The sequence below is a fragment of the Fundulus heteroclitus genome, unplaced genomic scaffold, assembly GCF_011125445.2.
Source record: "Fundulus heteroclitus isolate FHET01 unplaced genomic scaffold, MU-UCD_Fhet_4.1 scaffold_95, whole genome shotgun sequence".
In the NCBI taxonomy this organism is placed as follows: Eukaryota; Metazoa; Chordata; class Actinopteri; order Cyprinodontiformes; family Fundulidae; genus Fundulus; species Fundulus heteroclitus.
In genome coordinates, this window is record NW_023397417.1 from 560,106 (window position 1) to 588,043 (window position 27,938).

The 27,938-nt window shown below is 36.4% G+C and overlaps 2 gene segments (V, D, J or C); both read left to right on the forward strand.

Annotated features, from left to right (window-relative positions):
* Nucleotides 1-8,887: 8,887 nt before the first annotated feature.
* LOC118562478 lies at nt 8,888-9,413 on the forward strand. The segment is given in 2 exon segments: nt 8,888-8,956; nt 9,038-9,413. Coding segments are annotated over 2 exon segments (378 nt in total).
* An 8,682-nt stretch (nt 9,414-18,095) lies between these two features.
* On the forward strand, nt 18,096-20,240 carry LOC118562517. The segment is given in 4 exon segments: nt 18,096-18,141; nt 18,248-18,585; nt 19,382-19,454; nt 20,161-20,240. Coding segments are annotated over 4 exon segments (537 nt in total).
* Nucleotides 20,241-27,938: the final 7,698 nt, after the last annotated feature.

Sequence of the window (27,938 nt, forward strand, 5' to 3'; positions counted from 1 at the left end):
ACATTTCTTTCTCCCTTTCAAAAAGTGGCTCTAAATGTACCAAATATGCAGCCTGAAGACTCTGCTGTGCTTTACTGTATCATAAACCAGAGTGAAACAATCAGCAGTACTGTACAAACCCCTGAGCCTAAACAATTGAGTGAAGACTTCACAACCAGAGTGGCCGTTCTGAGACTAGAAATGACTTCAAAGCAGATGAAACGTCAAAAAAATAAAAAAATCTATCTGTAGATACAGAACACTTGGAACTTGTTTTTGTTTTATATGATAAATAATTATTTAACTAAGAAGAAACCTGTAGTCTGCTTTTGTGAAACAAAGCTCCAAAACCCATTCACTGATAATTATGTTTTTTATTTTTTTTGGGTCAAAACTACTGTTTTAGATTCAGATGTTGGGAATAATCGATAAATAGAAACACTGTACAAAAACTCCTCAGTGCATGACATGAAGCCACCACTAGAGGAAGCAGCATAACATTTTCTCAAGCTGTTGAATTGAAATTATTTTTAGGATTCAGATAAGTAATTTTTTCAGCCTTTGTTCAGCATTTTATTTTAAACAATTGCCAGTAATACGCCCATCTTTGAGAAAAGAGGGTTTTCCTTTAGTAGTAGAGACTTGCAGTAAAGTCATTAGTGTCCTTGATCTTTTTCAGAGCAGAAACAAGACTGCAACGATTATCGAAGGCTTATTATATACCCTCTCCATTAACTTCCTATATATATATATATATATATATATATATATATATATATATATATATATATATACTGTACATAGGATAACTGATTAGTGACCAAATGGAAATAAAGTCATGTGAGCGATGAGTATATTCTTATATATGTACCAGAATTGACTGCATCACTGCTATTTTGATGCTTTTCTTGAAACTTATATTTGCCTTTAATTTCAATCAAGATTACGAAAAGCTGTAATGTGAAACCATTTTTAATAAAAAATGACTATATAAACTTTAAATTCACAATGATCTTTTGAAAATTACTTAATCATCAGTTTTCTCTACGTTTGAAACAAAAGCAAATTCATGAGGTTTCTTTCACATTGAGGAGGAGTTTATGCAAACTTCCATTTCCTCTACCTCTACTTATGACAGCGAGGATCCTGAATGAACAGACTTCAGAATGAAGGGTTACAGGACAGGGCTGCTGCTTCTAGCTATCTGCTGGGCAGGTGGATATCATCACTGATTTTTGTTCCTTTATGCTTACAGCAATGTTTTTTACAAACACAAAGCAAAATGTTTTTTATTATATTCACAGGTGTTGATGGTCAGACTCTGACTCAGTCTGAACCGGTGGTTAAAAGACCAGGAGAATCCCAAAAACTGACCTGTACAACCTCTGGACTCTCATTCAGCAGCAACTGGATGGCCTGGATCAGACAGGCTCCTGGAAAAGGACCAGAGTGGATCGCTACTGAAGCTCGTGGCACTCAGTACTACTCTCAGTCAGTCCAGGGCAGGTTTGTTGTCTCTAGAGACGACAGCAGAGAGCAGCTGTTTCTGCAGATGAACAGCCTAAAGACGGAAGATTCTGCAGTTTATTATTGTGCTCGAGTGGCACAGTGACTGAAGTGGGTTAAGCAGCTGTACAAAAACCTAAGTGCCTGGCTATTAACTTTTTGTTTTTTTACAGAAAACCAATAATAATAATAATAGTTTAGCTGTATTATCCAGCCTCATTAGATTTTAAGTTGATATCTATCTATCTATCTATCTATCTATCTATCTATCTATCTATCTATATATATATATATATATATATATATATATATATATTGTATTTGCGTGTGTGTATTAAAACTCATATTAGTTCAAACTTTCCCCACTCACCATTATGAGACTGTCAATGTGCCCACTGACAGGGTCATAATGTGTTATGTAATAATTCTCATTGTCATAATGTGTTATCTTTTAATTCTCATAAACTCAGAATGCATCCCAACAGCGACCCAATCAGCTGCATTCCTGAACAAAAACGCTAAGCTTCAACATGTTTCAGGAGCCAAAAACAGGGGGCGCTATGACACCACTTATGCTACCAAGGAACAAACTGTTTTTTTAGCTGTTCACTGAAATTTCATAATCTCACGTACTCATAAATTGTCATTAGACATATTATTTTTCATGAGACTTTTCTCAATTTTTAAGTTTTTAAAGCTTTAATAACTGAGGTATACAGACTCAATGATGGAATGACAAAATTCCCTCATAGCAATAGCACAATCAGTGTCTATTTTGTATCTCCTTTATCATTTGACAATGTAACATCTAAGATGTTGTAAGTTTATATGAGAGTTTACATTATGATAGTTTAAGGTTTTCATATAAAGAAATGAGGAAAGGACTTAAGCATACAAACCTTTTCATTGTTTAACAAGATGATTTTTTTTTTTTTAGTAAAGTAACTGTACAATCATGGAAATGCCAGCTAAATGTTTTTACTTTTTTTTTTTTTTTTACAGAAGGTGATGACCAGTTATTAGTCCACGATGCATGACAAAGCTAAATAAATAAATAGTAGATAACTAGTTTGAAACAGTTGTGAAAAAATAAAGAAGCTTTCAATTTCTACAATTTAGAAATGTTTAAAACTGATTTTATTGCATCTCTTCTCTTTCGGAAATCTAAATCTGGAGACAATGCTAATTTTCACCTGCACTATCAGGGGAGGGTCTATGCAAACTAACTTCTCTTAAAAGCAAACGCTCTGCAAGTTCTCATTCAGTTTATGACTGAATATAAATATATATATAATAAATATTCTCAAGTCTTTTTAACAACATAAAACAGTGCTCTGTTGTTTTTAATACAGAATGGAGAAAACCTTTATATGGGGTCTTCTTGTTGTAGTTTTTAGTCACGGTGAGATTTTCAGATCATAATTTTAATATATTTAATATATGTCTTTTATATCTTTAGAAAATAACTAAGATGTTTTCTTACAGGAGCCTGGAGTCAGATCAGACTGGATCAGTCAGCCTCTGAGGTGAAGAGACCCGGAGAGACAGTGAAGGTGTCATTTCTGGTTACAGCATGACAAGTTATAATATCCACTGGATCAGACAGAAACCAGGGAGAGCTCTGGAGTGGATTGGAAGGATGAACACTGGTAATAATGATGCCAGCTATGGCAGCTCCTTTCAAGGTCGTTTCATCATGACAGAAAATGTCCCCAGCAGCACTCAGTACCTCGAGATCAGCAGCCTGACAGCTGAAGATTCTGCTGTTTACTTCTGTGCTCGACAAGAGACACAGTGACTGAAAGCAGCAGAGCAGCTGTACAAAAACCTCCAGAACAAAAAATAAAAGTGTTCGCTCATGATAAGGAACACCTGGTTTTCTGAGAATTGTCAACTGCACCTAATCAAAAGTACATTCATGATTTCCATATTTTAGATGTGTTGTTATAATAATATACATACTTTTAATTAGTTAATTAGAATATTTTCTAAATGTTCACCTATTTTACTAACTCTACTGACGAAGTGAAAACATTATATAGAATAATTGCACACTTTAGGGTTTTCAAGCTTTCAATTCTGTTATTTATTTATTATTCTTTTTTTTTTTGTTGTTGCTTGGAATTGATGGAAACATGGCATTTAAGATCAGAATATTACATCAGTCCAATAAAGAAATTACAATGTTCTCTCTTTCTATTTTGTTTGGTTGTTTTGTATCTTTAAACAAACATGCCCTTTCATCTTTATTATTCTTATTACATTTTCAGCTGAGCAGTTATTATATAGAAATATACACACAAAAATATACAAAATTGCACAGCCTGATCTACTTTGGTCTATACCTCATCTTCAAATATACAAAAAAAGTGTTGAGTGATAGTTTTCTGTCTTCCACTGTAGATATTAGTACCAGCCTGCTCCTGCTTATCTCTGAAGGCCCGTATGACCAGAGTTTAAGATTTGGCAGTAAAGGTGAAGCAATTATCAGAGGCAACTATTAAAATATGCATATTTAATTCATTAGGAATTCCCAACTGAGACAAAAGTTACATTACCATTGTTACCTACGTGCTTCTCCCAGGCATTGCAGCTTTTGTCTGATCTAAGTTTTGCAAAGACATCCTTTTAATTAACTGACTGCCCATCCAATCTCTTCAGGAGGGGGTGGTGTCAAATCTGTTCGAACAAAGAGGCTGTTCTTCTCGGTTAGGGGTCAAGCCAAATGACCTATCCCAGCCATAAACCAAATCTGCATGTTTATCCTACCCTGTCAAAAACAATCAAAAACCATGCATTCCTCAGTTCTTCCATACGAATACCTGATTAAAATAACAACTAAGATAGTTATTTTTCCTCAACACCGCCTAAACTTCTTTGCAGTCCTCGCTTTAGAAGAAAAAAAATCTTTATTTGTAATTGCTTTTCTACATTTCAATGAAATTTGTCTCCTAGATTTAACCTATCCCTTAAGGATGGCTGTTATAGCTGCCCAGTGAGCAATCTTGGGCTGAGGGCCTTGCCTGTGGGTATTGAAACAGGTACAAGTGAGCTGATTAGAGAAAATAAACATAGGTCATTGAAAATTAAATAGATGTAAACACCTTTAAGGATGGGGAGCTAAAAAAAAATGCAATCATCCGTTGTTGTAAGAAAACACAACAATAAAAAACAATAAAAAAAACAGTAAAACATAAAGGGATAATGCATCACTGGTTCTGCATATAAATTTCAAATTACAAATAAATGTAAGGAGTGCTATAAAAAGACTTTATTACTTCCAGAAGAAAATTACGGGAAATGAGTGAAAAATGTCAAAGTTACGCCCACATTAATGGAGAAGATCCCCTGTGTGCTGTTATTAGAATGAATGCTCCATTTGTTTTGTACTTGTCAGTTGAAAAACAGATGTAAACGAGTTGAATATGTTTTAGAAAATCCTTTGAAGCTCAGTAATAATAATAGAGCTGTTGGTAAAACTTTAGAGAACCCAGTAACACAAAGTGTATATTGAATAATTTGAAGAGTTTCCGCTGGACATTAATCAATTAAAGATTTAAAACTGATATCTGGTTTAATTTGTTCCTGGAGAGATGTCTCCTCTGTGACTCTGTCCCTTACTGTCCTGAGTCTACGGCAAATTACCAGCCATACCCTGATGACAGCAGATGAGTCCAGAAGTCTGTCTGGTCAGAGATTTCACTCTGAAGGGGAAGATGTTGTTCTGAATGTGAGCGATGGTCCGGTCAATGTAAGCAGCGACGATGCTGTTCTGTCAAAGAGCAACCTCTGCTACTTTGTTGCATTCAGCAACAAAACCATCCACTTCTGTGGGATGAATGGGACGTTCGGCACCAAAAGAACTCGTACCAAACTCCTGACGTTCTGTTTAAGTTCTGATCAAAATGCATATTTCAGAAAGTTTCACCCTCACAAGTGCTAAAAAAATGTTGCTATGATAAAACATATACTTTTTACACTGGACATGAAAATAAAGTTAAATATTTAAACAGGGAACCAGGCTGATTATTTTTTAATCAGACATGCTTCCACAGACAAATCAGCAGGAAGTCTGTCAGAGTTTCCATGATCTTTATGTAACAATATTCTTTTTGTCTCCTAACAGATGATGAATTTGGGAACATTTATCCAGGTAAGTCTGAACATTTCCTGTCTCACTGATCCCTGAGAAACAGAGTTCAGTTCAGTCTGAACTCTGTTTCTCTGGCGTACAGAAAAAGCCAAGCTGAACTTCTACCTGCTGCTGATGAACGGAGTCTGAGTGGTGTTCACCAAAGCTCTGGCCTTCAGCACCGTCCTCACCATCAGAGACCTGCTGTTCTTAAACTGAGCCTTCAAGGCCACCGTACAGGCTGGTGTGAAACTTGCTGAGAAATCTATAAAGAGCAAATGAGCTGCTGAGAAACAATTTGACCATTTATCTTAGTGAAAAGCTTAGATCACTTGTCAACTAACAATTACAGATAAAACACAAAAGATTATTGCTGAGACAAAATTAAAAATAAATATGAAGATCAAACATACTGAAAAATTATATTTTTTTTAATATTTTAGTCACCGAAGAGGAAATATATATTTGTGTATTTTTCAGTACATCTATTAGATTATTGAAACCCCCCTCCCAGGGAAAGTAAAAAAAAAACAACATATATTAATAGAAAATAGGCTAATTACTGAGAAAATTAATAATAGGTCACTTCATTTTTCCCTTTATTTCCTTATGATTCCCAATGAATTATGTTGAGACATCTAAGAATGCATTTTAAAATCTATTTTTGACATAAAATATCCTTCAAGGCACAATATTACACATTTTGAATGCACAAACATAAATAAAATGTAAATACATGAGAACATCAGCAAGAAATAATCACCATATTGATTTCCTCATAATCTCTGAAAGACAAACACTTTGTCACAGAACCAGGAAACATGGGCCACTGAGCAAACAGTATTTAGGATAGATTTAGGAAAATAGAAGACCTTTATGGAAACACCCAAGCACTTTTTGTAAAATGTCAATGTGTTTCGGCTTTATTGTTCTATATTGGAATAACCGAATAATCATGGATAATAGGTAACTTTTTTAATTTATTCTTAAGGGTTTGTTCATTTGAATTGTCTTACAAGTTGCAGGGGAATATTTCTGTTTTAAGCATCAAGATCTGACAATAAAACATCAGTCTATATTGTATATTCCAGATGTGTTATTTTATCAGTCACATGCTTCTGTTTGTTGTTTCAGGGTGTTTATTTTGTCTTCTTGTATTTTCGTTCCTTAATCCCTTCAATTTTTCAAGCTTCTTCATTGAAAAAAAAATAAGAAAGTTTAAAAACTTTGCGCATTTGTTCATGCCACACACCCTAACTCGGGTTATTTTCAGAAATATTATGAAGCTGAAGCACAAGTTCAATCGAAGAAACTCATCGCCTGCCTCCATTCAATCAGAGTCCGATCCGCCTCTGTTGTGAGCCAATCAGCTACGAACCGCACCTCCATGAAGCCAATCAGCATCCCGCGCTCATCTTAAAAGCAACTTCAAATCCACGTCTCAGCCTGCTAACCAGCAAGCGCAAACGGATTGCATGTCGGATTTCGAATCAGATGTCCGATTCAACCCACCCCCAACCCCTTCTCCACCATCATAGCCGAGTTCATCTAGCTTCCAAGACGTTCCTCCATCCTCAACCCATCAGAGTGTTTTCTCCCTTCAGTCTTCATCACTCCCTATCGCCTGTTATTGGTCTGGCAGAAGACCACCATGTTGGACCCGGTTCTGCCAGAGGTTTCTTCCCAAAGGGGAGTTTTTCCTCTCCACAGTCGCTTCAAGCTTGCTCATCATGGACAGTTCATGCAAACCTGTGTTTATCAAGTTGGACATCTATCTCAAACAGATCACCATATGGACTGAACAAACTTCTTCTATCTCCACTCCACCACCAGTTTCAGACCTGGGGGGGAACATCCCTGTTCTCATACATCTACTTATGCATATTAAAGTATAATTCAGCATTAATGTTCCTGCTGAGGTCTGAGCGCCAAAGACTTAAAATATTGTGTCAATAAAATCCTTGTAATTGCTATTTCTTTCTCTGTGAGTATTTCAGATTTAATACATGTTTAATAACCTTGATGAATCAGACCCAGCTTGGAAACACATGCCTCTCAGTTTTTTTTACAGCAGTTTCATCAGTTGAAACCACATATCAACAGGAAGCTGAAGACGCAGCTGAAAAATCTGACAAAAAGCAAACAGCAGCTCAGGTTCACATGAACAGAAAACACTCCGGTTAACTTCAGTTCTTCTTGTCATACAACCTGTAGAATTGTTACACATCTTCTGGCCTAAAGCAGGTTTCCACGGTTACATTTGCCAGTAAATCAATTAGTATTTATTGTTCTGCTGTAAGCAGTGTTGTGAATTTTCTTAAGAGAGTGATGTTCTCCAGAAAGGGGTTTTCTCATATTTTTGGATTTACTTCAATATTTTATCTCAATAACATATTACATTGTACTCCAAAAGGCTGGTTGGATGGTAAAACATCTGCAGCTCTGAAACTACGGATATGAAGGAAATATTCAAGAAAAAGTTCATCCACTGTTTCATTGAAGCTTATTTCTATAACATTTAGAGACTGGTTGTTAAGCTGGTCACAGCAACATATAAATTTTATTTCATAAGTTAGGTACCTTTCTTTTAAGAAAAACAACAGCAAAAAAGTACTTATTGTTCTTTTGGATCAGGATCAGCTGAAATGAAGTAATCAGTAGTTTGAGCCTCTCAGGCTGAGGAAGGGAGCTGAGGAAAGGACCTCTCAGGCTGAAGAATGGTTGCAGGTAGTTGCGATGCAAGAAACAGGAAAAGATTCACAGAAAGTTATTTTTTGTAAATCAAATTATATCCATTCCAGTTTTTTCGTCAAACTACTGTTTTGTATTCAGGCTTTGGGGATAATGAATTTGACAAACACAGGACTGCTTTTTTGTTTAACTGAAAATGTTGATAGAAGAAAGGTAAATACCACATATTTTAAAGACTTATTACTTTATGTCTGTCTACTTCATTTGAGTAAAATGCTAAATTCACATCTTCTGTTTCAAAATGATGCTCAGACTGTCCTGCTGACAGTGATCTGTCTGATCTGTCAAACCCCTAAAATGAAAGAATTATTGTCGTTCTGTGTTGGTCTCATTCGAATAATTCCTCCTTTTTCTATACTGGTTCAGTCCTTCCAAGTCGAGAAGTAGGGTCCACGCCGCACAGGTCACCAGATGAATTGTTGTTATTCAGTGGGAGGAGTTAATCCAATCTCTAACTGCTTCCATCTGTATATATCTGCTAGGAAGACCTGAAGGACATTAGTGACAAATGAGAAGAAACAATGGCTTCTATAATCATCAGACCTCAGGTGGTGATTGGTTTCCTCATCCTGTCAGTGAGCTTCACAGGTGAGAAGCTCATTTCAAGCTCATTTTTAAGTGATTAATGTATAATTATTTGAATTCAACAGCTGAGCCTTCTTTACGCAGGTGCTGATGGTCAAACACTGACAGAGTCTGAATCAGTGGTAAAAAGGCCTGGAGAATCCCACAGACTGACCTGCACATATTCAGGTTTCAGTGGCCATTGGTGGAACGCTTGGATCAGACAACCAGCTGGAAAAGGACTGGAGTGGATTGCTCGTATCAGTGATACCAGCAGCAGCATCTACTACTCTAACTCAGTGAAAAACCGGTTCACCATCTCCAGAGAGAACAGCAGAAATCAGGTGTATCTGCAGATGAACAGCCTGACAGCTGAGGATTCTGCTGTTTATTATTGTGCTCGAGAGCCACAGTGACACAGGAAGCAGAAACACTGTACAAAAACTACTCAGTGCATGACATGAAGCCACCACTGGAGGAAGCATAACTCAACAAAAGAAATGCAGATAGCTTTACTGTAACAGGCCATGACCAGTCATAAGGTTTTATATTATTGTCTCAATGTTTTGAGATGAAAATATCTTTTGGCTTCTTTTGATCTGCATTTTACTTTAAGTAACTGCCAAAAAAAGCCCTGAGCCGCTGCTCCTCCACGTCGAGAGGAGCATCTCGGGCATCTGGCTCGGGCATCTGGTCAGGATGCCTCCTGGACGCCTCCCTGGTGAGGTGTTCCGGGCACGTCCCACTGGGAGGAGACCCAGGGGAAGACCCAGGACATGCTGGAAGGACTAGGTCTTTCGGCTGGCCTGGGAACGCCTTGGGATTCCTCCTGAGGAGCTGGCCCAAGTGGATGGGGAGAGTCACTTGGGCCTGAAGCTGCTACCCCTACGACCCGACCCCAGATAAGCGAAAGAGAATGGATGGATAGATGAATGGAGATTTAGAATAGATTAATATTCTCCAAACTCCTGAATGTCAATAATTTCAGCTGAAATACTTCATTCACTAAGGTGACACTTGTCCTCTAAGACTTGAGGTAATCCTATTACTGCCCTTGTTCTTTTTCAGAGCTGCTGCAGGAACAAGACAGTGACCAATGTCAGAGACTTATCATATCCTGTTCCTGCTTCAGATAACTGATTGGTGAGTACATATACATCAAGGTACTTTTTCATAACTTTTTTAACGACTTTAATTGTAATCAATACAGTCTGATAAAATCTCCTTTTTTGATGAAAAAATAACTATAGAACTTAATTTATTTTTTAAAGGGTTTGGTAATCAAGTTACACCAAGTTCAAAACAATAGCAAATATTTGTTTCTTTTACAGTGAGGAGGAGTTTATGCAAACCTCCATGTCCTCTACCTCTACTAATGACAGCGTACATCCTGAATAAACAGACTTCAGCATGAAGGGTTACAGGACAGGGCTGCTGCTTCTAGCTATCTGCTGGGCAGGTGGATATAATCACTGATTATTGTTCCTTTATGCTCAGAACAATGTTTTTTACACACACAAAGCAATATGTTTTTTTATTATATTCACAGGTGTTGATGGTCAGACTCTGACTCAGTCTGAACCGGTGGTTAAAAGACCAGGAGAATCCCACAGACTGACCTGTACAACCTCTGGACTCTCATTCAGCAGCTACTGGATGGCCTGGATCAGACAGGCTCCTGGAAAAGGACCAGAGTGGGTTGCTACAAACACTAATGGTGGTAGCAAGTACTACTCTCAGTCAGTCCAGGGCAGGTTTGTTGTCTCTAGAGACAACAGCAGAGAGCAGCTGTTTCTGCAGATGAACAGCCTGAAGACGGAAGATTCTGCAGTTTATTATTGTGCTCGAGTGGCACAGTGACTGAAGTGGGTTACGCAGCTGTACAAAAACCTAAGAGCCGGGTTATTTCCTTTTTTTATTTTTACAGAAAACCAATAATAATAGTAATAATGTTACTGTGATATTCAGCCAAATTATATTTTATGTTGATATATAATGTGTGTGTGTGTGTGTGTGTGTGTGTGTGTGTGTGTGTGTGTGTGTGTGTGTGTGTGCATGTGTGTATCAAAACCTATTTTATTCGTTTTGTACCGTAACCATTATGAGACCGTCAATGTGCCCATTAACAGTGATATACTGTGTTATCTTTTAATTTTCATAAACTCTAAATGCACAGAATCCTCAGCCTAAAAATGCTGCTGTGTGTTAATGCTTCACACCCCAACAGCGACAAAATCAGCTGCAGACCTGAACAGAAACTCTTCTAAACTTCAACATTTTTCAGAAGCCTACCACAGGGGGCACTCTGACTCCACTTATGCTACCAAGGAGCAAACAGTTCTGTTGGCTGCTCACTGACATTTAAAAATAACGTATTCATGTTATATCACCAGTTTAAGCCATTAGACATAATTTTTCACAAGACTTTTTCATAATTGTGCAAGTTTTTAAACTTTAATAACTGAGGTATACGGACTTGATGAAGAAAAGACAAAATTACCTCATAGCAATAGCACAATTAGCGTCTATTTTGTATCTCCTTTATCATTTGACGAAGTGACATCTAAGATGCTGAAGGTTTATCTGAAAGTTTAAGGTTTTTATATAAAGAATGAGGCAAGGACTTAAGAATACAAACCTTTTCATTGTTTAACAAGATGATGGTGCAGCGTCTGCTGTGAAGCGGGCGCTGTACCGATCCGTTGTGGTGAAGAGAGAGCTGAGCCAAAAGGCGAAGCTCTCGATTTACCGGTCGATCTACGTTCCTACCCTCATCTATGGTCACGAGCTTTGGGTCATGACCGAAAGAACGAGATCCCAGATACAAGCGGCTGAAATGATTTTTCTCCGTAGTGTGTCTGGGCTCTCCCTTAGAGATAGGGTGAGGAGCTCAGTCATCCGGGGAGAACTCAGAGTAGAGCCGCTGCTCCTCCACGTCGAGAGGAGCCAGTTGAGGTGGCTCGGGCATCTGGTTAGGATGCCTCCTGGACGCCTCCCTGGAGAGGTGTTCCGGGCACGTCCCACCAGGAGGAGGCCCAGGGGAAGACCCAGGACACGCTGGAGGGACTATGTCTCCCGGCTGGCCTGGGAACGCCTTGGGATTCCCCCGGAGGAGCTGGCCCAAGTGGCTGGGGAGAGGGACGTCTGGGTCTCCCTACTGAAGCTGCTGCCCCCGCGACCCGACCCCAGATAAGCGGAAGAAGACGGACGGACGGACGGACGAACAAGATGATTTTCTTTTATTTAGCAAAGTACTTTACAATCATGCAAACACCAGCAAATACAATTTATTTATTTATTTTTTATTTTTTTACAGAAGGTGATGACCAGTTTTCAGACCATGATGCATGACAAAGCTAAATAGATAAAAAGTAGACCATGAGTTTGAAAGAGTTATTATGCAACAACAAAGAAGCTTTTAATTTCTACAATTTAGAAATGTTTAAAACTGCTTCTATTGCGTCACTTCTCTTTTGAAAATCTAAATCTGACGACTTTTTTTTACCTGCACTATCAGGGGAGGGTCTATGCAAACTAACTTCTCTTAAAAGCCAACTCTCTCCAAGTTCTCATTCAGTTTATGGCTGAATATCAATATATATATATTTAATATTCTCAAATCTTTTTAACAACATAAAACAGTACTTGGTTGTTTTTAATATAGAATGGAGAAAACTGTGATCTGGGGTTTTCTTTTTGTAGTTTTAAGTCACGGTGAGATTTTCAGTTCATAATTGTAATATATATCTGATGACTTATAGTTTCAGCAGAAAATGATCACACAATGTTTTCTTACAGGAGCCTGGGGAGAGATCAAACTGGAGCAGTCAGCCTCTGAGGTGAAGAAACCTGGAGAGACAGTGAAGATGTCTTGTGTCATTTCTGGTTACACCATGACAAGCGGTTTTTTCGACTGGATCAGACAGAGACCAGGGAGAGCTCTGGAGTGGATTGGGGATATGAACTCTGGTAGCAACTCTCCCACCTATGCCAGCTCCTTTCAAGGTCGATTCATCATGACAGAAAACGTCCCCAGCAGCACTCAGTACCTCGAGATCAGGAGCCTGACAGCTGAAGATTCTGCTGTTTACTTCTGTGCTCGAAGAGACACAGTGACTGAAGGCAGCAGAGCAGCTGTACAAAAACCTCCAGAACAAATATCAATGGGAGCTCATGGTTGGAAACATCTGGGTTTTCTGCCATATGTCAACCGCATTAAAAAAATATTACATCCATTAACACCATATTTTTGAATGTGTTGCTATAATAGAATACATGCTTTTATTCTATAAATTAGAACATTAATAAAATGTATGCAGTTTTCTGTTAATTATGATTTTTTATACCCTTATTGCTAATAGAAACATGACATTAAAGATTAAAATATTACATCAGACCAATAGAGAAATGTAGCGAAAAAGTATTCTTAATGAAAATAAAATGTTTAATGCCTGGTTAAAGGTTTTATTAAATGTACTTTAAATCTGACAGTTTTATCAGAACACATAATGCAACTTATTAAAAATGACTGTAAAATGTATAACATTCATTTTAATACATTTATATTTAATGAGGTGGAAACAAGCCCAGAAAAAAAATATTTGTGACGTTTTCTCAGTGTTTTTTGTTTTTTAGATAAACATGTGCTTTCATCTTTGTTTTTGTTGTTGAATTCACAACTAAACAGGTAGTGTAACAACACTTTTGGTAAAACAACAACAAAAAACAATCTGAATTACACAAAAGAACTTTCTTTGGCCTCGACCACATCACCATTCATGATTCATTCTGCATTTGTAATTAAGGCAAATTATTAAAAATATGCAAACATAATCTGGAAAATGCAAAACTGAAAAAAAAATGCTTTAGGTCATATGTTTTGATCAGAATATCTAAAAATTTATAGCAGATGTATGTGACATGTACTCAGCTAAAGAAGCAGAGCATTTAATTAACCAGATCACTGATCTCTTAAATAGTAACTTTAAAAGGCTGAGATTAGCATAAATAGCAAACATATTCACAGCAAATGTGTATAAAGCGTGCCCCTCTCGATGCTGGTAACAATCACTACTGGCTGCACAAAGTCACATGACGGTGTGACATCATGACGTAACACTATGTAATGGCCTCCTGGGAGAAAATTAGTTAGAATATTTATGAGGTGTTTTTACCTGGGTTAGATGTATAGAAAATAGTTTTCTGTGTATCTGAAAATTTCTGTATTTTCTGTAAACAATATTATAAAACCACCGAAATGAAGTAAGTTACAAAATGAGCATAGTATTGTTTTTTAATGACGATAGAAAAAAACATAATCCCCTTGAAAGTCATATTCTACAATTGGTTTGAGATAATATTTGCAAAATCATGAAACTCTGTTAATTATTTAATCAAACCAAGCAATTGGTCCTTAAAGCTTTATCCATGGGGTAATTTTTCTAACGAAAAAAGGTATAACAAAAAGTGTTTTACCTAGTTTAAAAAAAATGAAACAACTGAACTGATCAGAACCAGTAAGACATTTTTAATAATAACTTTAAGCGCAACACAAGCTCTGGCTTGAATACTGGAATCCCTATCGGTCCATTAAAGAAACTGCTATAAAATTATTGTAGAAAACATTTTAGTTTACTAAAAATAAATGGTCAATTTTGGGGTTCAGGGTGTTTAAGGAAACTTCTTTACAGTTATGTTAAAAAGACAAACAAACAAAAACAAACAAATTGAAATCAAGCAGCAGTTTATTTTTCTTCTTTGGTATAAGAAAAATAATGTAATAAGAAAACAAATGAAGAAAAAAAAGTCCTTTATAGTTGATCAATGGTCAAATTTAAAACAAAAAAGAAACAAAATGGATAGAAACAAATCAGTAGAATAGAAATGGGATACAAACACAATAGCATGACAATTGTAATTTTATGTATTCTTACACATATTTTATTTCCAAAAAGAAATCTTCATAGTTTAAATTATCCAAGATAAACTCCATATACACACCCGCTGACAGGGGGGCACAAACGGGTCAATTGTACCGGGACAGATGGGGGGGGGCATTAAAATACAGGCAGAAGTAATTTTTCAGAAAATATTTGTGAAAAATATTTAATGTTAGAGTAAGTAGATATATAGTTGAAGATATAGAGTAACTAAATATATAGTTGAAGATGTTGCAGTCAGCATGTGCGCTGTCCGTGTCACGGCCCTTTACTGCCCCCCCCCCTTGTACACGGCTAAGCGGCATCAGCCAATCAGCACGCAAGCACAGCCTGGCCCGCCCAGAGCCATAGAGAGAAAGAGTTGCAACACTCTTTGATGTCACCGTCAGGGCAGTCACGTGGTTCGTGTAGACCGCTATAGTTCCAAAACATATGCTGGCTGTCATGTTCTTCTATGGGACAGACAGCAGCGATTGCGTTATTTAACGGTAAATATATATATAAACATACACCCTACTACTTTTCCGCTGTTATTGCACGATTACATATTTGTTAATGTCATTTTTCCATTTTGAGAGGCAGGGTGACAACGAAAAGCTGTATATTACTTAGATATGTTTTACATTTTTGGAGGAAAAAGCTTATGTTCATGTTCGTATGGACAGGAGTACAGGCTAGAACGGCTCTAACTTAAGTTTTCTTTTTCATATCATTCATGTGATGACAGATGTTTCATGATTCTCATTTTATCGCGACTGGGCTATATTATTGATTACCGTGATTTTGCTTATAAATTCCGATTCAGCTTACCTTGGTGGTAGCGTTAGGTCTGCGTGGTCCATTCAGCATTCGCCTAGCAGCTAGCTCACTTCTGATAAGTGACGGTGTGTGTGCTGGAGCCCACACAGAAAATGTAATTAAAACCTTGAAAGAACCCATATATCCTATTAAAAAGTGTTATTTAAGACAAGATAACATTAGCTAATCCTTTATTTATCCCACGACCGGGAAATTTATTGGATTAAAGCAACAGACAGGTGCACACAACACAGACAAAATTACATAAGGATTAAAAGATATAAGAGGTGGATTAGGAAAAAAAAACACTGAACATAACATTATTATTATTATTATTAATAATAATAATAATAATAAGAAGAAGAAGAAGAAGAAGAAGAAGAAGAAGAATGTTATGTTATAAAAAAGGCCATATTTTGGCTGCAGTGCTTGCTATTCTCTTACGGAGAAAAGATCGAGTGCACTGAATTCAATAGATGGGTTGAAAAAATCCAATTTATAATACAAAGATTTCCAGGGCGTGTGTGTGTGTGTGTGTGTGTGTGTGTGTGTGTGTGTGTGTGTGTGTGTGTGTGTGTCGTGACGGCAGGTGTAGAGGGGGGGGGCCCAAAAAGACTGCGTTGGCCCGGGTCCTGGCAAAGCTGTCAGCTGGCCTGTCCATACATAAACAGGGAAATTAAAATAGTAATGCTTTTGCACAATTGTTTTGATGATTGAGGTCAGTGATATAAAAATTTGTTACAAATGTAATGCTTCTCTAAGGCACAGACAGGATGAAATCTCAATATTCAACATTAGCTATCTACTCCCACAATGCTTTCAAAAAATCAGGCAACACATTGTTGTGAAGCGCCTGAATATAAAGGAGCAGGAACAGGTGAAACTGGTCTGGCTAACTGAGTTGCTGCAGAGGAGATGCAGGTGCAGCTGCTCACAGGAACAGGAGAGTCAGAGTGAGGCATAATCAGCCCACCAAAATCATGACAGCGTCACTGTACTTTCAGAGTAAATTTTCTTATTTTCCTGCAGTACTTGTTACATTAAAAAATGGTTTGAGTTCTTCAGTTTGTTTTAAGTTTTGTACATAAAATATCAAAGTTGCAGGTTCCTGCTCTGTTACTTTAACTCCAAATTTAGGATCTTTCTCAAATCATTGACCAAGGCCCTGCAAACTGAGCAGAGACAAATAACTTCTACTGGTATTAAGCCTGAGGTTGTCATTTCTTTTCTCATCCTGTCAGTTATCTGGACTGTCAAAAACATTCAAAGAAGTCCCCACAGCGGAGCTATGAGATCATTCTAAAACATTTTTTCCTTGTCCTCCTTAGGTTTTATAAAAAAAAGTTAGTCTCGTGAGCTGTTTGGATGTTTGTTTTTCCCCCTGAATGTGGTTAGAACCAATACGGGAACAATTGGAGACCTTTACACGTTTAAGTATTGAAAAACAGATAATAATAAAAATTTGGGGATATTTTGATTCAACAGTGAAAATAGTTTTATCCTACTTTAGTTGGAAAACTACAGGTCATGATGGAATCGTTGAGCATTTTATTAATATATTTTACTACTTTATGTATATAGTTTTCTTCTCATTCATGTTACTAAATCTAACTAGTTTTAAAATGATAGTCTATGATCTATGATATAGAGTACAATATAAAGGCTTTTCTAAACATTACAGCATATAGTCACATTTCAATATACAACATAAAGTATAGATACTATTTACTGCGTGTGCATAATGTACATCTGAATTAAATAAACCACAGAACATCGGCAATTTCCTTAAGTTTTATTCAGACAAAATTTATTGAGATGAAAATATTACATAGATTACAGAATGGTTTAAAATCGTTAACCTTGCCATAATATTGTGTCAAAGAGTGCGATGTGGGTTAAAAGCCCCCAGAATTAAAAAGAAACTCCAACAAACCTCTACTCTTAAAGGAGCACAAACACTGATAAATTTGAATGACACTAAAATAGTATTTTGACATAATTGAAAAAGAAACAGAAAAACTGTTATAGCGGTCAAGTTCCTTTTTTTCACGGTTAACATGGGCAAGGGTTATAATGAGTAGTAACAGGAATTTCAACAATCAACTTAGATTGTAGTAGCGCTACAGACTCCAAGACAGTGAAAAACCAGTTTAGTGTTTACAAATAGACTAAATTTAAAAATAGGTTGTGAAAACATGATTGATCTACTTCTCTGAAAACTGATTTTGACATTGTGAGGGTGTCAGATTTCCCTTTAAATTGCTTTTGTTCTAAACATTTCCTTCATCCCAAATCTTTCTTTTGAAATTATTCTGCTCTTATGCAAAGTGAGTTTCCTCATTGTAGGTTCCTATAAAGACTTGATGTCATGCTGCCATTGTCGTCAGATGAAGGGAAGTTCCCATCAGATCACCTTCAACACCAACATGTTCTCTGTAGCTCTGCTGCTGCTGCTGATGGTTGCTGGATCTCGTAAGTTTTTTTGAAGCAGAGAATCCATAACAGTATGATCTCACTGAACATTGTCCACAGTTTTAACGATTGTCCAGTATATTTTTTTTTATTTTTACTCCAACAGGTGTGAAGTGTGAACAGCTGACACAGCCAGCCTCTGTGACTGTGCAGCCAGGTCAACGTCTGACCATAAGCTGTCAGGTCTCTTATGATCTGGGCTACTGGACAGCTTGGATCAGACAGCCTGCAGGGAAAGGGCTGGAGTGGATTGGGGTTAAAGGCACTGGCTCTTCATACTACAAAGATTCACTGAAGAACAAGTTTAGTATTGACTTAGACACTTCCAGCAAAACAGTGACTCTGAATGGACAGAATCTGCAGCCTGAAGACTCTGCTGTGTATTACTGTGCCAGAGACCACAGTGATACAAACCAGGAGCGCAGCTGTACAAAAACCCCTACAGTAAAAAAAGGGGTAAAAAAAGAGGAGGAGCTCCAAGTTTTTCACTTTGTTGGCTGGTTGGTAACAATGAAAGGAAAGCCACTGCATTTCCATACTTCATTACTCTGATATCTGGATATAAATAGAACAGAAGCAACTAGGGATAAAGTCTAAATTTATTACTAAACTTTCGTTTTGTTTTTACTCATCTTAAACATTCTTTAAAATGATTAGTGGGTTTCAGTAAAATTTTTATCCACCCAAACCCTTTTGAATTTTAAAATTTTAATCAGTTTAAATATATCTTTAAGTCAGTTTCATCAACTAAATTATTTTGAGAGAGGAAAAACAACACAATCTACAGAGATGTGCAACAAATACTGGTGTTATGAATTAAATTTAGATTTAAAAATGTATCAATTTCCATTCTGTTTACTATTCTCTTTTGAGGATGACATAGCAAATAAAGCATAAGTCTAAGAATAAAACAAAATTACAATAGGGTTTTTCATGACTATTAAAAAAGATTTTCTAGAGATCCAAGCAAATAAAATTGAAAATCTTTCTTTGATTATTTATATGCATACAATCTGTCTGTTCAGCAGTAAAACATCATAGCACAAATAGTGCCATTCAGAACAAGATAAAAGATGAATGTTTTATAGTATATGGATACCTTTTAGTTCCAAAAAGAAAAAAAGAGTATTATCATCATTAACGAAGCAATAGCAAAATCTTGTAAAAGCCTTTAGTGACTGGCTGGTCTGTGATTATGCAAATTCAGCATTTATTTTAAGGACTTGATCTCATGTTGCAGGTCATAGAGGAACAGATCATCTCTCACACCAACATGTTCTTTGTGACTGTGCTACTCCTGGCTGCTGGATCCTGTAAGATACACATTATAATTTCACCACACTTTTATTTATATTACCCTTTAAATTAACGTGATGTTTTCATCAACAGGTGTGAAGTGTGAACAGCTGACACAACCATCCTCTCTGACTGTGCCGGAAGTGACATCGATACGCAAACAAATACTGAACATCCTGTTAAAACAATAAATTATGTTACGGTTTTTAATTTCCTGTTTTTTAGCTTCTGTCAACAGGTGGTTCAACAGAGGATATATTCTTACTTCTCATCTTTTTTCAGATGTGTAACTGAAACAGTAAATTTAACATGGGCTCAAATTCATGAAACCTTTTATCCAGGAAGGTTTTATTCTATTTCGCGAGGTCATGTTCTGAGTATCTTGCCTTTAATAAATATCAAGAAATTACAATTTGTGGTGGTAAAAACCATATCTTGATTTCTCACTGGAGACCAAATAAAGACAACTGAGTTTGGCTATTGTTGAATTAAAACATTATTTGCATTTTAATTTGCACTTCTTTTACATCAACATACTTGGAGAAATTTTACAGTTCAGCAAGGTGACGACTTTCTTTTTTCTGAAGAACAAAAATAAAATATTTTGATATACATGCAATGTGGTCATGAAGTGGACATATCCAAACATTAAAATGATGAGTAAATGCACATAAATATATTTGCATACACAACCATCATCCATTCTCTCCTCTGCTCATCCAGGGCCAGACTGCAGCGGGCAGTCAGGACTGCAGAAAAGATCAACGGTGCCAATGGAGCCTTTCCGTACATTTCCAAAGTGAGGAAACGGGCAGATCCATCCCACCCCGGTCACATGTTCCATCATCTCCCATCTTGTAGGCGCTACAAAGCATCCATCCATCCATCCAATCCTTCCATCCATCCATTCATTTTCCAACACCCTTATCCCTATTGGGGTCACGAGGAGTGCTGGTGCCTATCTCCAGCTGTCAATTGGCGAGAGGCGGGGTACACCCTGGACAGGTCACCAGTCTATTGCAGCGCTACAGAGCACTGTATGCCAAACCAAGACTTAGGAACTGTTTCTTCCCACATGCCATCACTCTAAAGAACAATTGACTCTCACTCAATGTAAAAAAAAAAACTGTGTTTGGTTTTTATTACTGAACAACCAGGTTATTGTATTATTGTATAAGTAAGCACATTATGAGCATTGTACAATCAAGAGCCAAATTCCTTGTATATGTATACATGCCTGAGAAACAAAGATGATTCTTATTCTGATCTCAATTCCAGGTGTTTTTTGTTTCCTATTTTAATCTAACCTCATAAAAAGTTTAGTCTTGTTTTTGCCTACTTTCAATGAGACAATTTACAATGCAAAACATCCGATGAATAATAACTTGCAAATCCAACAAATAAGTCATCGTTAAGCTTGGTACGTTATAGAATTGTACATAAGAAAGATTGCATATTCTATTGTCCTGGCTTAGGTAAATAAACCTGAGTTATTTTCTACTACCAAATTAATTTGTTTTTCCTTTGATAAAAATTTATTCTGATATTTACTAATATTCTACTCTTGGTGTTTTTTTTCTCAAGAGCTAACTTTAGATTAGACTATTTACCTTTCTTTTCTTCTTCTTTTTTTCCTTTCAGAACCACTAATAATTCTGTGTATTTATCACGGTCACACCTGAATTTCCCCATTACGGGACATTAAAGGAATTCTTATTCTTATTCTCATCATTTATTTCCATAAGATCATGCTGTGACCAGTTTCATGACAAAATAAATAACATATACTGTGGAGATCTGAATGCTATGCTGTTATGCCATGTTATGACGTGACAGACTCCAGCTTCCAAAACTGCAACACGCAGTTTTCGGTACTCCAGTGGTGCTATCTCAAAGCTATTTTGTCTTTCAATGCTGCTATGTCAAAGTGCCGACTTCTTGAATGTAATGTCAATCAGTCTCAACCAACTGTGAATTGATTTAAGCAGTACTACCTCCCATTTTAATCCATTTTGGACTTCTTATTTTCATTTATTTTCTTTTGCATGTTCTTTGAGTAACGCGTAGTGTTTCCTAGTGTTTTATTAAGTAGAATAATTGCTGTAACAGGGAATTATACTCCGTCTTGTTTAGTTTCGTCATAGCACATAGTATGTTAATTATATTTTACATCAATTAAATATACTCCGCCTCTTGCCCAGTGAACACTGGAGATAGGCACCAGCGACCCCCGCAACCCCATGAGGGATTAAGCGGGTCAGAAAATGGATGGATGGATAAATTAAATATTTAGTAAACAATAGGATCAAATAGAAATCTGTAAATTAATGTAAACCATTGAAAACAACAATTAAGCTAGAAATTAAGTGTTGCATTTTAAGCTTTAATCATTGGCATACAATTTTACGATCAAATAAAAAACACACTTTTTTATTTCAGTGCAATTTGATGTAATACACTGTCTTGAAATATTAGGGTATAAATGAGCTGTTAGGACATATTACAGATATGCTAATTTCTAATACCACGTTCAGGTCACATTCACCAGCTTTAAAATAAAATACATACACTCGATATTCACAGAGCATGTTTTTATCTGAGTTTAAGTTTTCTTTTGAACATATATATCCCTTCCTATCTGCTATAAAATGTCACAGTGTGGAGTTAGCAGGATGTCTGTTTCATCTGTCAACATGTTTTTTTTCTGCTCTGTTCCTGTTTCTAGCAGCTACTAGTTTCCGAAATGAATCTTAGAAAGAGTCTTTAACACATTCTTTGTCATTTCTGAGAGAAAAAAAGTTATTTGTCTTTTTTATTCAGGTGTGGAGAGTGAACTGCTGACACAGCCAGCTTCTGTAAATGTGAGGACAGGTCAAGGTCTGACCATCAGCTGTCAGGTCTGTTATTCTGTTAGTGGCTACTACACACACTGGATAAGACAGCCTGCAGATAAAACACTGGAGTGGATCAGTCAGGCGGCTGATGGATCTACAACATACTACAAAGATTCTCTCAGAAGCAAATTTAGCCTTTTTGCAATTTCTTCCAGTAAAACGGTGACTCTTAATGGATAAAACATGCAGCCTGAAGACTTTGCTGTATATTACTGTGCCAAAGAGCGACAGAAATATAAATGAGCAGAAGAGCTGTACAAAGACTCTTCAGAGTCTGAACAGGTGTATTATTACACATTGACCAGCAGAGGTGCTGTTAGATCACTTATTGTTTTAGAGCAGTTAAGAGTGTTTTATGATTAAGTAAATTTCTCAAATATACAACAAAGTATAACTGTGTATAATAGAAGCTAGGTAAGAATAATGCTAAGAGTAATTTGAGAATTCATTTATTCAGGTAAACATTGGAAATGTTTATATATTTAAACTACATATTGCTCTGTACATTTATCATCACATGTTAATTCCAAAGTGTTATTTCTCAGATAAGATCACATAGTCAGAAGATTTTTATAGTGTTTATTTGATGCTTCAGAGTCAATTGAGAAATGTTGCTGCAGCTATCTTCTTGCCTCGTGTCTAAATTATGCCAATAAAATCTTTCTGTCAATAGCAGCTATAAATCACAGAATGCTAGCTTGGAAAAATTAATGTGATGGATGAATGTGCTGCATTAGCATTGGCTGATGTACATTGTTTCAATATTAAAGACGGACATTCCTGATCAACAGGTTGTACAAGTGGACATATGTTCAGTTGGTAAAACCATATTATGACAATACTAGGATGATAAGCCCTATTGAGCCTTTTTCTCTTTCTCTATTTTTTTTTCTCAAGGTAATTTGATATAGAACATCAATTGTCTTTTTTATAACGTATAATGCAGAGTCAAGACCAAGCAGAACATAAGAATATCGTAAAAACAAAACAAAAAATAAATAGCACAAAGGTATTCCTCCTTGCTCATACAATCTGTGAAAAAACATGTCTATTTTAAAAAATTCACAGAGAGATCAATTTAAGAATTTTCTTGTTTGAAAAAAAAAGTTTTCGGTTGTGCTGTTAATAGTATAGAAGTCATTTATGATTGGCTGGTCTGTCATTATGCAAATCAAATATCCTGCTTTTTAAACTTGATCTCTTACTGTCAGTCACACAGTCACAGAGAAGCTCTCATTGGATCATCTTCAGCACCAACATGTTCTCTGTAGCTCTGCTGCTGCTGGCTGCTGGATACTGTGAGTCTCACTGAGACACTAATATCATGATGACACCACAGAAATGTTGATGGTACACTGTAATTAATCTGATGTTTATCATCAACAGGTGTAATATGTGAACAGCTGACACAGCCAGCCTCTTTGACTGTGCAGCCAGGTCAGGCTCTGAGCATCAGCTGTCAGGTCTCTTATTCTGTCACTAGCTATGGCACAACCTGGGTCAGACAACCTGCAGGAAAAGCTTTGGAATGGATGGGTATTATTTGGACTGGTGGAGGCACAGACTATGCCAACAGTATTCAAGGACGTATAGGAATCACTAGGGACACCAGTAAGAACATAGTGAATCTGAGACTCTCCACCATGAGGCCAGAGGACTCTGCTGTGTATTACTGTGCCAGACGCACACAGTGGTTAATGTGAGCACAGCGGCTGCACAAAAACTCCCCACAGAGCAGAAGACACGGGTGACATCAACACACAATAATTGATGTGGCTGTTGGTGATTTCCTGTTTTTCCAACATTCTGCCAACAATTTCTCTCCTTGAATAATGTTTTTAATAGAATGTGTATCAGTGTGTTCCAACAGGTTATCTTTGGAAACAATATTTTTCCACTCTGAATAATATGGTACAATTAAATGAACAGATGGGAACACATTTTTTTCTCAAATGTTCCAATGTGACATTATCAGAACTTCATTAATTTCCCTCAGTCCACCATTCAGTTCAGTTACGTCCAACTTCTCATCATTAAGTGTTTACCTACAGTCTGCAGAGTGATTATACCGATATACTAAAACATCTAAGGTGGTTTATCTTCTGCTATAATGGTCTCTATTAATAGTTTATCCTAATGTCAATTTACTGTGGAAATTGTTTCATTCCCTTCAAGTTATATATTTTAATTGTTTGTGCAGAAGTGAATACATTATTGCATTGGCTCTAAACTTTGAAAAGGTGAAATAATCCTGTTGTCCAACGAGAAATACTTGAAAGTACAACTGAGATGACTGTTGAACAACACATTTGCTATTTACTATATTGTTCTTGGATTTTGAAAATGTGACTTACAATTAATATACATATATTTAAGAAATTTTAATGACTTTTTGGTTTGGATTTCTCCTACATATAAAACCTGGATAGTGAGTGAGCTGTCAACTGCTAGAAACAATGTAATTTAATTGTGTTAATCTCCACAAAACATTTTTAATTAAAAAAGTTACATAGTGCAGGTACATATACTCTGTCACACTGGTTCTAAAATATTTTCTGTGTCGCCTCCGTATATGAAGAATGAAAAAATGTCTTTTCAACATCACCATATTTTATAAACTATATGATATTAACAACAGTCTAAAATATTTTTACCCCAGCATTAAAAACAAATGATGAAATTAAACACAACACCTTCTCCCTTTGGAAAGACAGCACATATTACTTTTAGGTAGGCAAGAACCTTATCATTAAAATTTACAGAAAATACACAAGCTGAAAATGTGCCGAAAATAATATGATGCTATTAATCTTAAAGACAAATTAAGTTGTATACATTTTCAGGAGTTCATTAATATTATTCATCGACAAAATTTTGCTAGCCACGTTACTAATGCAGTGAAGCTTCTGTGTTATATAAGCCAGTTATGGGTGACTGATTGTTTATTGCCCAGTGATTTCACACGTCACCATATGCACAGAGATGTTCTTTACTCATCAATAGAAAAATAGCAGTTTGGTATAAGCCCGTGTAGATAAATGAATGTAAGCTATCATGTGGGAAAAAGCATAGTTTCCTGCTTTGCTGTTAAGATTATGGCAGCCATTTCTGATTGGCTTCTCTGTCATTATGCAAATTCAATATTCTGATTTTTAGACTTGATCTCTTACTGTCGGTCACACAGTCACAGAGAAGCTCTCATTGGATCATCTTCAGCACCAACATGTTCTCTGTAGCTCTGCTGCTGCTGGCTGCTGGATACTGTGAGTCTCACTGACACAATCATACTATGCTGACACTGCAGGAATTTTGATGGTACATTGTAATTGATTTGTTTGTTTTCAACAGGTGCGAGGTGTGAACAGCTGACACAGCCAGCCTCTTTGACTGTACAGCCAGGTCAGGCTCTGAGCATCAGCTGTCAGGTCTCTTATTCTGTTACCAGCTATGGCACACACTGGATCAGACAACCTGCAGGAAAAGCGTTGGAATGGATGGGTGTTATTTGGGGTGGTGGAAGCAATAACTATGCCAACAGTGTTCAAGGACGTATAGGAATCACCAGAGACACCAGTAAGAACATAGTGAATCTGAGACTCTCCACCATGAGGCCAGAGGACTCTGCTGTGTATTATTGTGCCAGAGACTCACAGTGGTTAATGTGAGCACAGTGGCTGTACAAAAACTCCTCACAGAGCAGAAGACAGGGGTGACATCAACATACAACTGATGTGGCTGTTGATGATTTCCTGTTTTTCCAACATTCTGCCAACAGTTTCTCACACAGAAAGTGTATCAGTGTGTAATAACAGGTTCTCTTTGGACCCAACTGAATACTCTGAATAATACGACACAATTATATTAAAAGATGTAAACACATTTTTTCCCAAATGTTCAGTATTGTGAACTGCAACTTTTCATTATTAGGTCATCACCTACTGTCTGCACAGTGATGGTACCGCTATACTAGGTCCTCTAAAAGCATTTATCTTTTGTTGTAATGGACTGTAATAATAGTTTATCTTAATGTCAATATATTGTGAAAATTGCTTGATTCTCTTCAAGCTATTTGATAAAACTTTTGTGCAGAAGAGAATATATTATTGCATTTGGCTTTAAACTTTACCAAAGTTTGAAAATGTGTAACAATGTTGTTGTCACCGAGACATAATTAAAAGTCCTAATGACAGGTGAAACTTTAACAATGCATTTACAGAGAAGCATATGATTACATATGATAAATATAATCATTATTAGGAACCAACATGATGTTTCCAAATTTTGAATTTTAATTTTGACAAATGATCACTACTAGAAACAATATGAGATCACTATTTCCACCTCAACAAAATGGTTTTATTTTTTTTTTTTTAAGTTGCATAAAGTGACTAAATATGCTCTACAAGCAACAACTTACCACCAGTTTCTGAATAACTTTACCAGAGCATCTTAGTGTCTTAATGCCATGATGCCCTAACCCTAAACCATTTTGTCTTGCATTAAACAGCATGCATTACTGAATATGTTAGGCCTTTAGTTCTTCAATACACAGCTTTTACTGGCTGATATTCACTGCAGTCCAGCAGTTCTTTATGTTATGCATATATTTGCAAAATAAATTGCCAGCCCTAAATATATAGTTTTCCTTTTAAGGGGAGAAGTTGATGTAAACCCAAATTATTCATAACTTTAGATGTTGTTTACAGAATTTAAGAACTGACAACAATCAAACACATGGTGTCCTGAGGAAAACTAAATGTCTTCTACTATGCTTTGATGTGAGGCTGTGATTGGTTCCTGTCAAGGCTGATAATCTACATGCTGATTAAATCCAACCAAATTCTGAGAGTTCTCTCTACAGGTACTGATAATTAAACACTGACTGAATCCGAAACCATGTTTAAAAGACCTGGAGAATCCCAAAGACTGACCTGCACACATTCAGAGTTTGATCAGCAATATTGGAACTCTTGGATCAGAAAGGAAGTGGAAAAGGAGTGGATTGCTGCTATGAGTGATACTAGAGGCATCATCTACCGCTGACAGTCAGTGCAATACGCCTTTACCACTAACATCCTGAAAGAGAGAACAACACAAGTTATGTTTTATCATAATGGTAAAAGGAAAATGAAATAAAAAAAGTCTTTTGATATTTTCAAGCATTATTGAACTTTTAAGCTGCTAGAAAGATATGTTTCTGTTCTTATGATAATACAAACCAATCCCTTAGATTAAATAGTGAAAAACACTGAAAGTTTATGTTTTGAAAGTAAGATTAATTTGAACTCAGTGATCTGACTACAAATTACTCCATTGTTACAAGTCAAATGTCACAGTAAATGCAGATGGCACAAACATGTTTTTAACATAATTTCTGTTACATGGTAAATCAAAGTTGAAAGCACTATAACCTTTGTATTGGAAGGCTGTTAGTAATTAATTCATTACACAGTAATTATGCATTTATTTATGATTACTGTGTGATGAATTACTTTGTTATGATTAAGTACTAATTTAATATATGTGCTATATTTCCATAGTCTTCAGTCACCTTGTCAAAGTGGTTGCATGTGAAAATTAATTTGTAAAATTTCAATACAACGTATA